The sequence below is a fragment of the Euleptes europaea genome, chromosome 18 (genome assembly GCF_029931775.1).
Source record: "Euleptes europaea isolate rEulEur1 chromosome 18, rEulEur1.hap1, whole genome shotgun sequence".
Classification (NCBI taxonomy): domain Eukaryota; kingdom Metazoa; phylum Chordata; class Lepidosauria; order Squamata; family Sphaerodactylidae; genus Euleptes; species Euleptes europaea.
The window spans coordinates 27471192-27489966 of NC_079329.1; the positions used below are offsets into that span (position 1 = coordinate 27471192).

At 46.0% G+C, this 18775-nt stretch overlaps 1 protein-coding gene across 8 annotated transcripts in view; it reads right to left on the reverse strand.

Moving 5' to 3' along the window:
- Window positions 1–7228: 7228 nt before the first annotated feature.
- The window catches only part of SRCIN1 (SRC kinase signaling inhibitor 1), a 321558-nt gene continuing 310011 nt past the window's right edge, over window positions 7229–18775 (reverse strand). For 6 of the 8 annotated variants that reach the window (XM_056864749.1, XM_056864750.1, XM_056864755.1 and 3 more), the window contains 2 exons: window positions 14881–15021; window positions 8263–8403 (listed from right to left, as the gene is read on the reverse strand). In XM_056864749.1, coding sequence (XP_056720727.1) covers window positions 8269–8403; window positions 14881–15021 — 276 coding nt within the window. In that variant the 3' untranslated portion in view covers window positions 8263–8268. Of the gene's footprint in view, window positions 7363–8262; window positions 8404–13761; window positions 13815–14880; window positions 15022–18775 lie in introns of those variants that run through there. The other 2 variants (XM_056864754.1, XM_056864753.1) reach the window with 2 other exon arrangements.

Here is an 18775-nt window from a genome sequence, read left to right on the forward strand (position 1 = left end):
GAGCCAGTTGAGATCCATGCGGACTGCTAAGACATCCCTCGCGCAGTAATTTGTTCTAGATCACCCTTGTTACACAAGGAGCAGAGCTGAACTGTACACTTGAGCCCATGCTTCAAAATGAGTCCTGCATACTGGGTCGGAGCCAGGGCAGTGTTTGTCCGGGCACAGAGACTGTTGCCCACAGACCGTGACTTTCTTGCCTTCACCCTCCTGTAGCATTTTTGAAACACTGCCTGAAGATTAACTGTAATAGTGCAAGTTCTCCAGGCCGCACCTAGAGGTTATGGAGAATAAACAACAGAAGGGCAAAACCACAAAAAGTATGAGAGATCCTGACATGTGAACAAGCCATTGAGCTGTTCATGTCCTTACCTGAGGAAGATTAACCATCGAAACAGGAAGATTACCGGATCCCTGTTTGCCTACACTCTTGATACAGGTCAAGGGAACCCAAAACAACATCATAGGTCCAAGGACGCATGCTGCATAGCAAGCTGGTAAATAGCCCTGTAGGCACTCCTATACAAAATTACCTAAAAGGACTGTCTACCTTGGACACTTTTGCATATAAGCTGTACAACTTTTGTACTTTGTATATAAGCTGTACTTTGTTCCTTATATTCCTGCACTTTATTGTTGATACACTTGTTGATAAGTTTGATAACAACGCTCACTTTTGGCATACTTTTTGTGGTTTTGCCCTTCTGTTGTTTATTCTCCATCACCTACGTGACAACAGGCTAACTTCATATCGATTCCGCATCTAGAAATTGGCAACCCTAGCTGTCACTCCCACATTTCCCACATGTTGTGCCCTGCCGGTGGGGGGGGGACGGGACTGTGCATCCTTTCTGTGTGCTGTGCAAAATTGGCAGGGCGTTAACCTCAAGGGTGCACATTCTTAAAAGTAACACAAGGTTCTCTTTGTATGCAGTATGTACTTAATGTACATTCGTACTTGATGTAGGTGGGCAGAGCAGAGAGTATTTCTTCACACGACGCATAGTTAAATTGTGGAACTCCCTGCCCCAGGATGTGGTGATGGCTGCCAGCTTGGAAGGCTTTAAGAGGGGAGTGGACATGTTCATGGAGGAGGGGGGCTATCCCTGGCTACTAGTCAAAATGAATAGTAGTCATGATGCATACCTATTCTCTCCAGTATCCGAGAAGCAAGCCTATTATATTAGATGCTTTGGAACGAAGGCGGGACAATGCTGCTGCAGTCGTCTGGTTTGTGGCCTTCCTAGAGGCACCTGGTTGGCCACTGTGTGAACAGACTGCTGGGCTTGATGGACCTTGGTCTGATCCAGCATGGCCTTTCTTATGTTCTTTATTGGTGCAAGTTAGGGTTTTAATCCATGTTAAATTTAGTGTCCTCCAACGGTTAAGCTGATAAAATGGTTTCAGAACGGCTCCACTTCATAGTGCAGGCGATGGTGGTGTGGCGTGCGCTCCAATTCCAATGCGCTTCAGGAGACTGGGACGCGCAGCAGATGCGAAGAAAGGGCATGTTTTGATTGATACCCTACCAAAGACTGCTTGTGAACCTGTTTTATGGAGGTGTTCTCAACATTACTTAATTACTCATTTAACTACATTTTAAAACTCAGACGCTCTGATCCAGAGAACTCTAGCAACAGACCCCCGCGGCACATGGACTGCTGGCTTTCATGTATAAAGGTTCTTAAGAGATCACAGCTAGGGACACTTATGAAACACTGCCCTATTATTATTTCTTCCTGGATTCATGGGCTTCCAAGCCCTGCTTCTTGAGCAGCACCATGTCATCAAGAAAGCCACCCTTTAGGCTGGTGTTTTTGGTGTTTTTTTTTTTTTTTTAAATTTCTGGGCTTCATTCAGATGACTGCTCAGCTTTGCACAGTTTTCAATTTGCACCTCTGCTCTTACAACATACCAGCACATATACACATTGACTGAATCACAAAAAAGAAAGAAATCCAGATGTGATCACATCAAGTTCCTATTGTGTGCTTTTGAAATCTATGTGCAGGTGTGCCTTAGAGAGACAAGAGGCCTTTTATGCAGGGACGTTCCCCCCACAGTCACCCCTGCAGACTGCTTCGGGGATTCTTTTTGGTTATGCATGCCTTTTCCAACCGTCAAAGGTCGCCTCGCTCTCCCCGCATGTTTTGCCCGTTTTTTCCGGATGCTATTGTAGCCAGAATCTGGAAAATGCGGGCAAAATGCGTGGGGAGAGCGAGGCGGCCTCTGACGGTCAGAAAAGGTATGCATAATCAAAAGGAAGCCCCAAAGCAGTCTGCCATGGTGACTGTGGGGGGAACATCCCTGCATAAAAGGCCAAAGAGAAAACTGGCAAAATGGTCATGCCCCTAATGAAATTTATTATGTCTCTGTGTGTAAAGTGCCTTCAAGTCGCAGTCGACTTATGGTGACCCCATTTGGGGTTTTCATGGCAAGAGACTAACAGAGGTGGTTTGCCAGTGCCTTCCTCTGCACAGCAACCCTGGTATTCCTTGGTGGTCTCCCATCCAAATACTAACCAGGGCTGACCCTGCTTAGCTTCGGAGATCTGACGAGATCAGGCTAGCCTGGGCCATCCAGGTCAGGGCGAAATTTATTATAGGGAGTGGTAAATCAGGAGGAACACATTGTGGGGTAGACCAAATTCACAGAACAATGAGCAGAACAGAATGGGTGAAACTGGCTGATCCTTTATTATGGCTGCTTAGTGGGGAAAAGGTGAGTCGTCTTCCAATGAATCCTCACATGGGGTTTTCTAAGCCACACCGGTAACAGCCAACATATAATCCAACGCAGGAGGGGGATGGCTCTGGTGGTTAGCAAAAAATAGACACTGTATTTTTTGGGTTGTAACTAACATTTGTACAGCAGTCACAACTTAATATAGATGCAAATTCTTTGTTACAAAAATTGTCAACACACCCCTATAAACTATACAATCCACCAACTAGTGTACACATACAAAGCATCAAAAAGGTACAAGATCTTTCTTAGATAAGTACAATAAATATTTTGTTTTGACTCTAGTTAACAATATTGTCTGTAAAAGACTAATCCTATATGAATTCTTGTTTCAGACCTGGCATCTGAAACAAGAATTCATATATGATTAGTCTTTTGTTAACTAATCATATATGAATTCTTGTTTCAGATGCCAGGTCTGAAACAAGAATTCATATAGGATTAGTCTTTTACAGACAATATTGTTAACTAGAGTCAAAACAAAATATTTATTGTACTTATCTAAGAAAGATCTTGTACCTTTTTGATGCTTTGTATGTGTACACTAGTTGGTGGATTGTATAGTTTATAGGGGTGTGTTGACAATTTTTGTAACAAAGAATTTGCATCTATATTAAGTTGTGACTGTAATTTTTGGGTTGTAACCACCAGGTGGTGGCTGGAGATCTCCTGCTATTACAACTAATCTCCAGCCGATAGAGATCAGTTCACTTGGAGAAAATGGCTGCTTTGGCAATTGGACTCTATGGCATTGAAGTCCCTCCCCTCCCCAAACCCCACCCTCCTCAGGCTCTGCCCCCCAAATCTCCATGTATTTCCCAACCTGGAGCTGGCAATCCTACTGGGGTATAATGTTGCCATAAAAAATGGTCTTCAATCTTTTCCAGGACCTACCTTTAACCCCCCAGCACTACTAGGTATGTGGTAGGAAGGAATGTGAATCAAGAGTTATGTGACTGGAAGAGGAGCCCTGCCTTTGCCCTCATTGCAATAAATAACAAATTCTCCCAAAGATGACCTAGAGAGCCTCAGCTTTGTGACTTTTCCTCTCAAGGGAAAGTTTGGTACATAAAAGCTCAGAACCATTTCAATAATTTGGCCCATTCAGCTTTAGCCACCGTGGCTCTTCAGGAACGATAGGAAGACTCAAGGCTCGGAACCGGGGTGGCCTCACTCATTCAAGGATGCGCAAACAAAAGGAGGCCTGACCTTTCTGCATCTCACCAATTGCCCGCACTGCAAATGGATTTGGAATGGGGTTTGCCCCCCCTTTGATCATTGTAAACAAATAATTAAATAAAAGTTGACCCGTTTTTATCTCCTGACTGAGGTGTCTGCTCTCCTTATTCTGCGCCTGTAGCCAATTCAGCTTGAGTCACTGTGGCTCTTCAGGAATGGGCGTATTTCACCTTTAAATAATGTAATAGCCGGTTGTATTCTGCTTTGATTGGCTGAGGCTTCCTCCGACCAACTATGGGATCCATAGGTTTTATGGAAGTGTTCCCCCCAGCAATTCTTTCCCTCAATCCATTGCCGCCATAAGAACAACAGTTCCCAAGGTTGCTTTGGAGGCCAAAGCCACAACAATGATCAGATTGGGAGACTGCACTATGTGTGATCCTCTCAATACGCATGGTCATCATTTTGTGTGAACAAGGCAACGCCATGTATTTTCTAGTCTTGTACACATAACTAGGGTTGCCATCCTCCAGGTACTAGCTGAAGATCTCCTATTACAACTGATCTCCAGCCGATAGAGATCAGCTCACCTGGAGAAAATGGCCGCTTTGGCCATTAGACTCTATGGCATTGAAGTCCCTCCCCTCCCCAAACCCCGCCCTCCTCAGGCTCCATCCCAAAAACCTCCTGCCATGGGTGAAGAGGGACCTGGCAACCCTACAGATGACTGGGAACCTTTTCTAAAAAGGTTTCTGACTGTGTGTACTGACGTATGCTGAAATCATACATTAAGTTAGGGTTGCCAGCTCCGGGTTGGGAATTATCTGGAGATTTTAGGGGTGGAGCCTGAGGAGGGTGGTATTTGGGGAGGGGAGGGACTTCAATGCCATAGAGACCAATGGCCAAAGTGGCTATTTTCTCCAGGGGAACTGATCTCTATCACCCGGAGATCAGTTGTAATAGCAGGAGATCCCCAGCCACCACCTGGAGGTTGGCAACCCTAGCTTAAGTTGAAGTGCCTTCTAAGCTCCTCAGAGGCTCAAAATCCCACCCACTGCTTTCTTCTCAGGCTGTCCTTTCTGCTGCCAAACAGAAAAGGTGTAAAGAAGAAGACAAAGGCAATGGAAAAAGAGGGCAGTGCAAAGCTCCCTTCCATGACACAAAGGAAAGGAGTATGAAAGGGACAGACAATACAGAAGCAAACATGGAGAGTCAGAGATGGAATGTCAGCTCGGTGGAAAGGTTAAATGCTTAAAGACAAACCCGTGGGGAACATTGTCCCACACAAGCCCCAGTGAAAGAACACCACTGTGCTCATGTGCCATTCTCATTCCAATGGGGTTTGCGCAGGAGGAGGGCTCTTCCCCAAGGATCACGTCCTTCTAGCTCTACTCGCGTGACCCACCACCACCACCACCCTTGACAGTTTCTAAAGCACGAAGAGCTACATATATAATTTGATACGGGAAGGGAAAAAACACACCGCTCTTCCCTCCCCCCTCTAAATATACTAGACACAACAAGAGTTTCATTTTCTTATTTTTTTCAATATTTATATATATATATTTATATTACGTATATTATATATATATAATATGTAAATATATTTCTTGAAACAAATATATAAAATGTTAAGACACTTCACTTAAATGTAAAGAGGTTGCTTTTTTTGTGTGTGTTTTGTTTTTCTGTTTCCATTTTGCGCAATCCCCAAGAAATTGCATTACGGATTGTTGTTGTTGTTAACATATTTAATTTTTTTAAAACTTTTTTTTAAAACTTTGTTATTCAAAAAAAGGCTCTCTTAAAATTTTTTATACAAAAATGATTGATTTACAAAAAAGAAGACAAAACCCATAAAAAAATCAAAACTCCCATACTCCATCCCTACCCAAAAATCCCAAGAATAATTAAATTAAAAAGGACGAGCTAGTCAACCAAACACAGAATGTTTACATCTTGTATTATGTTGCATACAGACTCTTCATATCTTTGTATTTTTTTTTTTACAATCAAGCGCCATTTTGCTATACATGTCAATGCGCATCCTTGTATGTGCACACGCATCACATAAGGTATTTCTTAAGTTATTGTCTGTGCTTAACATTTTAGGGCGGAACCCCGGAGGAATTTCTCCTGCACAAGTTCTATCGAAACAATGGCAAGACCTCGGATGCCACCACATTTCCTGGGAGGGAAAGGGAGCACTTCATTTTCTTTAGAACCGAGTTTGCACAGAAAACACGCATGCCCCAGACTGTGGCGTTCGATCACTCCACAAAGAGCGTTCCACCCTCCTGTCCCCAGACTGCCATTCTGACACACACACACATGCATATTGTACTTTTATTTGATGAAATCATCCACAAATGCAAACTGTTTCCTGCCTTGCTTGCTCAGCCCGATGGAGTTTCAGAGCTCACTCTCTTGAACGTCTAGCATTCTTTCCTTCCATGTTTTCCTAACTGTGCTATAATTTTTTTTAAAAAATTCCCTTCTGTGCTTTCTGTAACCCAAATTCCACGCGGAATCTTTTTGGAAACTACCCAAGTTTCCACATCCCATTGGTCGAGAAGGAAAGTGAGCTTTGGTTGACCAGTGGGTTAGGTTCAATTTTCTATTCAAGTCCAAAGTGGACTTTCTTGGCAAGTGGTGGCGATTCTGAGCTGATCACTCCACTAGTTGGATCCAGCTCACCCACTACTCCAAGACAAAATACAATGGGATGTTCTGCTGAGCAAGCCCCCTTAGTACTGAAAGACTTCCCCATTAATTCTGGGCTAGTCTCTTCTCATAGAGTTGAGGCCACCATAGTCTTGGATGGAATCCCTGCAATGCCAACAACATCTCTGCAAACATCTTAGCTCCACATCTTAGCTTCCCATCTGAGGACTTCCATTTTTGAAGGAACCTCACTTTGCAGTTAGAGAACAAAGGGAATTCACCTCTTTGTGACCTGACCCACCTCCCTCCCACCAAAATCTCATGCTTAGTAGTGGTAGAACTCCACTTCACCTCTGCCGATCCTATGCAAATCCTTCCTTTCCCTTATCACCCAACTTCTTTGATACCCTGATGCCCTCATGTCCCTGACTTCTGCCTCCTATTTGGTATTCCACACATTTCGAGGGCTCCCTCTCTCTTTCACGTATATGGTAACTGAACCGACATTTAAAGTGCTACATTATGCGGATTCATTTAATAGGAAGCATGACTTTCTGTTTCTGGACCCTGTTCCCAGTATCGTTCAAATCAACTTTCTACTACCTGCTACTTTCTACTACCTTCTCATAACAGTCTCTTACCCTTTCATAACAGTTGGTTGCTTCTGCATGGTTGAGAAGATTGGGGCTGGGGGGGTGGGGCATTAGTTACAGGCTTAAAATTCAGTGCTATTTTTTTCAAGTCTTTGCTCTTCTTCCAAATTTAATCCAATGACTTGGAAGAAAAAGAAACAGATTTATCAACTTTTGATACACGCACGCACCCGCAAACAATACCCCCCCTTTCCAAACAGTCTTTGATACGGCAAGTAAACTACAGAAACCCACAAAATGGAAGCACACACATGCCCCAAAGTCAAAACACTATCGATTCATGAATGACTCGGTACACACCTACAAGGATCCACATTAATCAATTAATTACAAGTATTTTTTGTAAATGTAAGGAATGATGAATAGCAGCAAATGTCCATGGGGTTCTGAGGCGTCTTTAGAAACCGTTTTCTCCCCTCCCCCTTCTAGATGCTTCCGCAAAGGATTCTGTTCCCCTCCCTCAGCCCCTGAAAACAGGGAATGGTGAAGCCTAGAGCTGCCCAGCGTCCTTCTTGCTTGGAGTCTTTGAAAGTGGCAAAGTTCGCAGTGTTCTTTATACACAAACAACATAAAATTTCCAGTGTAGAAAACAAAAGTTGGGATGAAAAGGGAAAGAGGAACGGGTGGGGTTGCGGGGGACTAAGGCTCCAGGGAGAAACAGAAAGCTGAGAGTCAGCCATATTTTAGGGAGGGGTGGGAGGGGAGAGAACAAACCGGTCGGGGGGTCATTTTCAGAGGAAGCATGTGAGATAGTAAACTGGTCATTCTGGAGCACACTATGATACAGAAAGTGACCTTTTCGGGGGTGGGGGGAGCTGAAAGAGAGTCCGCAGGGCAGCCATTTTGGAGGAGGACATGAGGCCGCAGGTTGGCCGTTCTGAGGGACGCTTGGAAAGTCTTAGGGGAGGGACTTTTCTAGATGCCTCAGTAAGGTCCGGGGAGGAGGAAAGCAGAAGGATAGGGGCAAGCCCTTCCCCGTCCCCCGGTTGTGGAAAAACAGCCAAATGAGAAGCTGGCAAAAGAGCCTTTAGAAGGAAATGGAGGAGTTCCGTGACCCAAAGGAAGTCAGTACTGGGATGGAGGTCCTGCCCGAAGTAGGTTTTTCTGAGACAGGGCTTGAGGTCTCATTCACCGTGCTAGGGTCCTTGGTTGATCTAGCGGCCTAGAAAGAAAAGCAAGATTCAGGGAAAAGAAGAAGGAGGAAGGAGGAAAAGGAGAATGGCAGGGAGGGGGGGAACCAAACATTTTCTTCTCAAAGAAGAGAGAGAGAGAGAGAGAGAGAAGGAAAGAGAGAAGAAAAGACAGAGTGGAGGGCTTAGTTGGGAAAATATCTGTCGGAAGCAGTAGCATTGGCTAGGCCTGAGGCAAAAGGTCCGTTTGACAAAAGAAAGAAAAGAAATTAAAAACAAAACGGAGCGCGAGATGAGCTGGTTTTTACTGGACACAGGGAAGGAGCCGGGTTTTTTTTTTTCCAGTGGGAGCGAAAAAGGGGCAAAAGAAGATGAGAAAAAGACAGAGGGGCAGCCGGACAAACGTGTAGGCAGGCAACGGAAGGGAGGGCAGGGCAAGGGAAGCGGGAGGGACAAGAATTGAAATGTTAGTGTGTGGGCCATGGACACCATGTTAGAACGACAAGATTCATTTCGCTGAGGTGAGCAGTGGGGAGTCTGGGTATGGTTAGCGGAAGGGACAGAATGCAGGTTATAGCAGAGGTGCTGTTTTGACAGAGGTAGCTGAAAAGAGATTTTTGTTTGTGGCTGGGGAGATGGAGGGCGGCCATCTTGCTTGGCGTTTGTGCCGCCATTTTGTGTAGCGTTTTGGCTGGGTACAGCGGGAGGGCGCAATTTTTTTAAAAAATTGAAATGGCAACGCTTTTGGCATCCTACTTGCCAATAGGTTGGAAGAGAGGCGATGAGGAAAGGTTTGTGAGAACAAAATAGAATCAATGCTCCAAGCAGGCTCTCCTTTCTTAGAGGTGGTTTTTGAGAGAATTTTGGAGAAAGATCTTAACAACGGACAGTTGTTGTTTTTTTTAATCCAAAGGTCCTACCTAGGGGCTGGTTCAGACATAATTTTTTTCCTCCACAAGACAATACACATAAAAAATACAACTATATATACTGTTGTATATATATACAACTATATATACATACTGTTGCTTGCAATGGAAAATCCTCGTAGATTTTACATGAACGATCCATGAGCAAGAACAGGCAGAAATCTAGTTGCCTGGTAGTAGCTCTTGAACTCTACCAGTTAATTTCCCTTCCCGCTCATTGGTCTTCAGTTCCCTAACAGATGCACCTTAATCTAGTGCAAGTGCTTGCCAGGAGTAGGTATCCTTATCAAACAGTTACCCATGTCCATCTCCAATGATAGACAGCACTGGGTATATGATCAGAAGTGATCTTAGGGAGGTGCACCTAAAAAAATCCAACTAGTAGACATCCAGCTTGCTTTTAATGATCTTCCCCAATCCTTCATGCCTGTTCCTCCAAGGATATTCCACAGTGAAGGAAAACTTTTATGTCAGAATTGGCCACTAGTGTGTTTATTCTATATTTTTAAAACACCAGTTGTATCAACTGTGCTTCCACCTTCCACTGTTGCCATTTTAATGGAAAAAAGGAACCAAAGGGAAGGGTTGAAAACTACCTCGTACCACAACCTACAGAAATCTCTCACGCATGTAGAAATCTCCACCGGTACAATCACCCCAGCTGGTCGGCCATCTTGATCTCTCCTTTTACTCTAGTTCAGAGATGTGGGTGAGAGATCCAACAGGCAGCTTGAATGCAAAGCTGCTGCGAAACCGCCACGTGAAAGGAGCATCACATGAGATATCCCCCTGGTAAATATTCCATGGCTGAAATTTAGGGAAACAGCACCTGTGCTTTATGGCAAAGGGATTCAGACTTTGGTTAGAGCTCAGGGTCAGGGGCGTGGGGAAAAGGAATGGTGCAGGAGAAACTGGAATTGAACATTTTAAAGTTTTGCTCACAAAGCATTTTCCGAAATACATTGAAAAAGCCATGGAAGGGGGTGGGGACAAGCTCACAGCTCTCCACCCAGTCCCCTCACCCTTTGAGGGAAGAGGGGGACTGCAATTTGTGTGTATGTGAACTACAAAATGAGCAAAACTAAGGAGTCTTGAGAACAACTTTGAGACACAGACTTGTACGAGGGGCATCCATGGTCTTTGGCATTCACTAAACAGTTCTGGCATGACAAAAAAAGCCAGGAGGAGCAAGGAATTCTGGGAAATGAGCTAGCATACCGAATATGCCAGAAAGGGGGGGGGATGAGGAACAGGGTTTGTGGAAGGGAAGGGAGGGTCAAGTCTCAGGGATCAAAGGTGGTGGTGGTGAGGGGAGCAGGAACAGGAAGAGAAGTTGTTGTTACCTTGCTTTGTGGCCTCAGAAAGTTGGCCAGCCACTGGGCACACTGTTAGCGTCAGCAAGAACACAGAAGCGTGTGAACCCAGCTGAATTGTACGGGCCTAACCATTAAAACCTCAACCAATGCTAATGCATGGAGGCCTTCTGAAGGGCAGGGAGCGGGGAGAGGTAATGAAAGAAGTTGCCACCTCTCCCACAAAGTGGGACAGGAATCCCCACCCCAACGTCCATGTGCATTTCCTTCTGCATCTACTGTTCTAAAGTGACAGGTTTTTTTAAAATGTGGAGGCAAGATGTGGGCACATCCCAAAGTGGAGTTAAGCACGTTCTATCAGCCGAAGAACAACAGAGCTCGTTAAATGCTCTCAGAGTTACTGTGGCAGACGTTTTTGCAGATTGGAGAGATGAGAAATGAGCTCTTGCCATCAAAAAATCCGTTCCACGAAAAACCTGAGTATATTTAAGGTGCCACTCTGTTGTTTTGGCTGCAGCTATCACAGTTACTCCTCTGTGATTTGTCTCTGCTACAGAAATCACTAGAACACGAACACGCTTAACATAATAATAATAATAATAATAATAATAATAATAATAATAATAATAATAATAAACTGGTAACTAATATTGCAAATATGCAAAAAATAATAGTCAAATATCCAAGAATTACATATCCTCCCGGAAATTCTGCACATTGTACTCTGGATTTGGAATGTTGTAACTCTGTTTAAGATCAGTACTGCATGGTTGGTAAGGAATACAATGAAGGAAATTGCCGAATACTGAAAGAGATTAGGTATGCCAATAAAGGTATTGAAATTGAAATTGACAGAGAGATTGATGAAATATCGAATTGATTGTCGAAAAATCAGGTCTCTGTTCGCAACTGGAGAACACAACATGTGTCAAAGTGGCGGGTTTCCCTACTTAAGATGGCATTGCACCACTCCCCCTAATTTCAGTTGGGCGTACATATTTTCACTATTGTTTGGTTAGCAAAAAAAGTCTGTTTTGAGACAGACCTGTAAAGTCACCGACAGGATTCCTATCAACGAGAGGCTGTTTGGTGTTATAGGGCAGGTTTGCTCATCACCAAAACACCAGGTAGCACCTTGCCTTTCCCTGTGGGAGTAGCAGCTCTGAGGTTCCATCAACACACTTCCAATTCCTTGAGGAAACAACACGAGAAATTTGCATTGCAAGTAGGAGTCACATTACTTACCTTGGCAACATGTAAGTTTCACAACAGAGCCAGTAGCAGCTCTATGGGGCAGTTTGCAAACACAAAAATAGCAGGTGGGGGGTGAGGTTAAAGCTGCTTCTCCCTCCTGCTTTGGTCACAAACACAGCTGGTGTACATCTGGAAGGCACAAAACTCCCATCGCATGTGTGATGCAAAGTCCCCATGTTGTTCTCCAGCAAACAAAAGGACTTTGTAATGTGTAGATGGAGCCTCAAGTGTGGCCTTTCCCCGACACCTGGAATCCTTTAAATCAGGGGATCCCCAACCTTTTTGAGCCTGTGGGCACATTTGGAATTCTGAGATGGGCATGGTGGGCACAGCAACAAAATGGCTGCAGTAGAAGGCAGAACCAGCCACGAAATGATTGTTACAGCTTAACTTCAGTAACATGCTGTAGAACCTTGTGCTGTGGTAGCAGCTGCTGCCAAAGCAACATTTTATAAAAGCTGCACAGCCAATCAAATCTTCAGTAGACAATTAGAAGCCTTGCTGAGCAAAAGCTCTACCTGGTCCCACCCACTTCCTAAAAAAACGTGGCATGGTCCAGAAAAGGGGTCGGTGGGCACTATGGCACCCACAGACACCACATTGGGGACCCCTGCTTTAAATGCAGTTGCCAGGGACTAAATCTGGGATCTTCTGCACACCAGGCAAGTAACCTTCCACTAAGCCATGGCTCCTCTCCTAAGAGGAGGAGGAGGAGGAGAAGAAGAGTTGGTTTTTAATATGCCAACTTTCTCTACCACTTAAGGAAGAATCAAACCGGCTTACGATCACCTTCCCTTCCCCTCCCCACAACAGACAGGTAAGGTAGGTGGGGCTGAGAGAGCTCTAAGAGAGCTGTGACTAGCCCAAGGTCACCCAGCAGGCTTCATGAGGAGGAGTGGGGAAACCAACCCGGTTCATCAGATTAGAGTCCGCCGCTTATGGGGGGAATAAAACCCGGTTCTCCAGTTTAGAGTCCACTGTTCCAAACCACCACTCTTAACCACTACACCATGCTGGCTCTTAGCCATGGGCAGCCCAATCCTAAAAAGGGGTAGTTAGATGATGGCTGGGGACTGCGCAGCTGTGCCGCCTCCCGGGAGGCTTCTCGGCCAGAAAAAAAAAAAAATTGCATTTTTGCAGTAACTCAACGCCTGCAAAATGGCGCGTTCCCGGGGTGAAAGGGCTTTGGGAGCTGCCTAAAGGAATCCAGGAACACCACCCTGGACACCAGCGCGGGCACTCACATGAGAAAACACTGCTGGGAGGCACCGCCGGCATACTAGGCTCGCGCTGCCTCGTCGATCCCTGAAGCCTGCGTAAGTCGCCCTGCGCCAGCGTCTGTGCCACTTTGGGGGTTGCAAGTGGCATGGATGCCGGTGCTGGGGTAACGCCCACTCCTAAGTGGCTCGGGGGCCCCCCACCTTCAGGATTGCACGGTGAGAATTTGAACTGCAGCAGTAATTTATGCAATCTCTCTCTTTATATATATATGTATGTATGTAGCTATATAAAATGATTGTTGTTGTTGTTATTATTATTATTATTATTAACTAGATTGATGCAAATGGCTAAAACAACAGCTAAATGCCATGCTGGGGAAAAAGAGAAGATCTTTTTTCCAAAATAATTGCTGGGTGTCTCTTACAGTTACTTTTCATTTCCCAGACCAAAAAAAAATCACCACACAGCTGTAAAGACCTGTCCTTCCTCTGTGACCACCGGGCCTCTTTTATCCCGCAACCTTACAACTGGGCATGCTAGGAACTGACATCAGGACGATTCTTCTTCCCCTATCCTGGTCACTTATACACCGCTCTGGAAGTCAGCATTGCTAAGGTAGGGTGCTACACCCTTTGGCCCCAATGCAGAGCCTCATGTATGCTCCTGATGTGTACCCGAGGTCCTCCATGCGCAGCAGCCGTGTTGTTTTCAATGGAGCGAGCAACTCTGTGGATACAAAGGGCTGCGCATGTGCATCAAGAACCTTTGTAACTCCTTAGCAGGCTTCTTACGGTTTTACTGTTTCCCCAAGCCCCACCCATTCCAGAGCGATTAAGCAAGCCAATGTATTTTTCTTCCCCTTCTCACAATACATCCTATTGCGATCTTTTTATCTGCAGAATATGCAGTGCTTACCCATGTATGCCATGGGCGGGGAAGGCTTTGAGGCATACACACATGGAGGTGTGGTGAAATGGGGAGTGAGCATGGGTTTGATCGCATGACATTGAATGCCCATCACCACATTTCTTGGCTGGGAAAAGGGTCTCTGCTCATGTACTGGATAATGTAGGGAAATGTATACCCCTTTCTCCATGGGGGGCAGGGGATACAAAATCTACTCATCTGCCACAAACAAAACAATCCTCTAAGGGGAATACTCAAGGGCTTTCTGGTTTACGGTTGTAAATGGTCCAGAGAAGTGTGTGTGTGTGGGGAGAGTCTTAATATTGCCAGAGTGGTGGATTCCCAAGGCATCCGGGAGGGACTATGGTTCTTTAGGGAGCTACACGTGCATGGAACATTAGTCAAGTATAGCGAATAGAGGGCAGCTAAGGACCGTTTGCGGGAGAACTTGTCTCTGTTCTCACCTTGCAACACACATGTGAAATGAGTTTTTGGCTGTTATATGCCCGTGGACAGGTGTTCTCCCCATCTCTCTTCTCTAGTTCCACCACTACCAGTGCAATGCAAATATGCCTCCCTTAATACAGGAACACCCAGCTGCGGGCACCTGTCATGGCCAGTGGACAAGACACACTCGCAGCCACATTGTCTAGAGCTAAAGCGTCACAGCAAACTGGACTATGTCCCCAAAGGGTTTTCCAGTGCAGAAGGGGCTTCTCCCCCATCCCTCTTCCAGCCTTTCCCTAGGAGCTGGGATCATTCTCTCTCTCTTTCGCCTCCCCCCACACCAATATGTCCCTCTCCAAACACAAATACAGACTCAACCTGGCTCCACCCCCTCAGAGCTCCCACAACACTGCAGTGCAGCTGCCTAGAGATAAACTACCTGTTGCTGTCCCTGGATGCGCATGTATTCCATGCGTTGCTTTATGTGTTTGCTTTTGTCTGGGCTGCCCTGCTGTGTTTGCTTCAGCCGCGATGCTGGGTTGACCATCTTCATGGCTGGGATGGAGACGCCGCTGCCACTCTGGAGGAAGAAACAAAAGAGAGGGAGACGTTGGGGGGAGTGAGCCAACAAATAAGGTTCCTGGTTGCTTAAGGCTAAGGACTTGCCATTGGCTGAGTTGCTGTGACATCACTGAACCTTCTGTCACCTATTATTTTCTGACCTGCTTGGACACACTTCCCCATGGCCCCACTAGCAGCACTGGTATGGAGTCATGGCATGTTCATAAAAATACTAACTACTCAGTGGGGAATCTGTTAGCAAGAGAATGTTGACACACTGTTTGGCTTCTGCGGAAGAGGAGAACGGTTAATTTACCTCAAGCCAGAGTTTCGGGCAAATTACAGGAAGTTCTGAGAGGCAAGCAAAAATAGCCGTTGAAGGCTACCATACCGAGACTACAGTAGCCGTGGACTCCCTTGGATGCATTAGAAAAAGGCATTAATCACAGTTGCCGGAACCCTCTATAATCATAGAATAGGAATCGTGTGCTTTAAAAAACAAATGAACTGTTGCTCCCCTTCTCACTTCTGCTTTCTGGAAACAAATGAAAGGCTTAGAGGGCATAAAGAGTTGGATTACGGGCAGAGAAGGGTTAAAAACAGAAAGGCAAAGAGCAGAAAATGCAGAAGAGTGGCTTTGTGAACTAAAACACCTTCATCCACAGTCCATGTGCTGGAAGCAGCTTTCCCAGGTGGGCCTACTCTGTTCCTTTGACTTTGATTTTTACCTCGCCACCCCATCACTTAGCAAATAGTTATAAACGAACAAACGAACCATCTTAATCAGTCATCCAAAAGGAAGGGTCTAAAGCACTGGTCCTCGTACTGTGGAGTGGGACCTCACAGCCCATTCCCGAGGATGGGGGCCGAATGGGCTTAGGAGGAGGCGTGACCCCTACGCTAGCATCCGTGCCACTTGAGCCATGGCAAACTGGCATGGACGCTAGTGTAGGGGCACTTACACCGGCCCCCCTGGACTGTGGCAGTAGCGTGGCAGCCCTCGGACGCTGGCATGGCCTCCCGCCGGCGTCCTGCCAGTGCAAATCCTTGTGCCAGCATCCTGGGAGGCGTTCCTGAGGCATCCCATTAGGCAGCTTCCTAACCCCTTGCAGCCCAGGAACTCCCCCTACAGCAACAGCAGTGCCACGCCACCTTTTTGGTGGTGCGGCATCGCTGTTTTCTATGGTGTCCCCCCCCCATTTTCAGGTTTTTAGAAATAAAACCCCCTTTTTAAAAACCTTGCACTGGCCGCATAACCTCACTGGAGGTGCTGTGGCAGTGCCGTGGCCACGCCATCCCCTGACAGCCGCAGCTCTCTGGAACGGGCTGTCAAAGTAGGTTAGCAATCTATTGCAGGTGGGCAAATGAAAGGTCAATCTGGATGTCATTATGAAAAACTGCAACTTAGGCTGTCCAGCGCACACAGAATGGAGTCCTAGGATCCAAGCCTGTCTTTAGAAATACTACGCATGAAAAGTAAAATATAAACTTGTCCAGTGCTGTTTGATGTGAGACTCTTGCATTTTATGCTGGGGGGGGGAGCATCATGGGATCTCTTTGCCAAGCGCATCCCCCAAAATATAATACATTTAGAAACGTGTCCCTCTTGAAGAGCTGCTGGGTCGAAAAGGGAATAAACAAGATTGTAATGTCAGCTGACAGGAAGGAAGTAGATTCCTTTGAAATGTGTTGTTGGAGGAGAGATACCGTGGACCACCAAAAAAACAAATCAGTGGGTTATAGATCAAATCAATCCTGAACTGACTCTAGAAGCTAAAATGGCTAAACTGAGGCTATCGTATTTTGGTCACATCATGAGAAGGCAAGAGTCACTAGAAAAGACGGTCATGCTAGGAAAAGTTGAGGGCAGCAGGAAAAGAGGAAGACACAACAAGAGATGGATGGACTCAATTAAGGAAGCCACGGCCCTCAATTTGCAAGACCTGAGCAAGGCTGTCAAAGATAGGACATTTTAGAGGACATTGTGTGTGTTAAGCGCCGTCAAGTCGCTTCCGACTCATGGCAACCCTATGAATCAATGTCAGCCCACAAAACTCCCTTTCTAAGGACCCTCCTGATCTAACAATGGATCACATCCAAGCCTAGGAATAAGAGAAAGATCTTTCCCATCTTTTGAAAGCCTTGCTGAGAGAGAAGTAGGAAGTGCCAAAAACATGTAGGCTGCAAATTATTTTTCAGACAGCAGAAGGTGGTGTGATAGAGACGTTTTTATTTTTGGTGTACACAAACACACACGTCTCTTCACCTGTCATCAAACCTAAAGCCGTTAGGAGACATCATCTGTGGTTTTGGAGTTGATTGTCATCAATATGCTGATGACGCTGAGCTCTATATTTCTTTATCCAAATCAACCGGCGATGCTGTAGAGGGTCTGAACATCTCTTGTCTACTGTGACTAACTGGCCAAGAATAAACAGGTTGAAGCCAAATCCTGACAAGATGGAGGTAAGGTTGATTGGAAATACTCAGGGAGTTTGTGCTGTTGAGAGGGTCCAGCTGACTCCTGCTGACTTGGTTAAGAGCCTGTGGGATACACTGGGCCCAGCATTATTACTGGAGAATCAAGCAAAGAAGAGGAAGAAGAATTGGTTTTGATATGCCGACTTTCTCTATCATTTAAGGAAGAATCAAAGCGGCTTACAATCCCCGTCCCTTCCCCTCCCCACACGACACCCTGTGAAGCAGGTGAGGCTGAGAGAGCTGTGACTAGCCCAAGGTCACCCAGCTGGCTTCATGTGTAGGAGTGGGGAAACAAATCCAGTTCACCAGATTAGCCTCTGCCGCTCATGTGGAGGAGTGGGGAATCAAACCCGGTTCTCCAGAGTCCTCCGCTCCAAATCCCCACTCTTAACCACTATACCATGCTGTTCTGTTTGATCATGCTCACCTGCTCAAAGCTGGCCCTCTGTCTCATCTGTGTAGATGAGGAAAGGAAGAGAGAGTTATGGACACCGCACAACATCCAGAGGGGACTATGGGTGAAAACGCATGGTCGCTTTAGCCTCCTTTATTCCCTGTTTCAGCCAGGATTCAGCCAGGATCGAACACATGCATTTCGCCGAATGTGCGTTCGATCCTGGCTGAAACAGGGAATAAAGGAGGCTAAAGCAACCATGCGTTTTCACCCTCAGTCTTCCCAAGGGAGAACAATCCTCTTACCACCACTCTGAGGAAGAGGTGTATGTGTTGCAAGGGGTCAGGAGTCTGCAGGGGGCCTCTCCGAAGTAAGTCCCAGCCCCTGAAGTTCTCAGTTCAAGCCACACAGCTTCTCACACTCATACCTTACAAAACCCAGCATTTCCATGACAATCAGAATTAACCCTCCTCCCCTCTGGCTCCTGCAACCAGCTTATTTCTGATCCATAAAAACATAAGAAGAACTCTGTTGAATTAGACCATGGGGCCATCTAGTCCAGCATCCTCTTTCACACAGCAGTTTAACCAGCTAGCCTGGGGTGCTCATAAACAGAGAACAGAGGCCAAGGCCTTCCCCTCATGTTGCTTGCAATCAATGGGATTCAAAGGATTGCTGCCTTGTGGTGAAGTGGTTAAGAGCGGCGGACTCTAATCTGGAGAACCGGGTTTGATTCCACATGAGCAGCAGACTATAATCTGGAGAACCGGGTTCGATTTCCCCACTCCTCCACATGAAGTCTGCCGGGTGGTTTTGGGCTAGTCACAGTTCTGTCAGGACACTCTCAGCCCCACCTACCTCATAAGGTGCCTGTTTGTGTGTATGTGTGGGAGGGAGG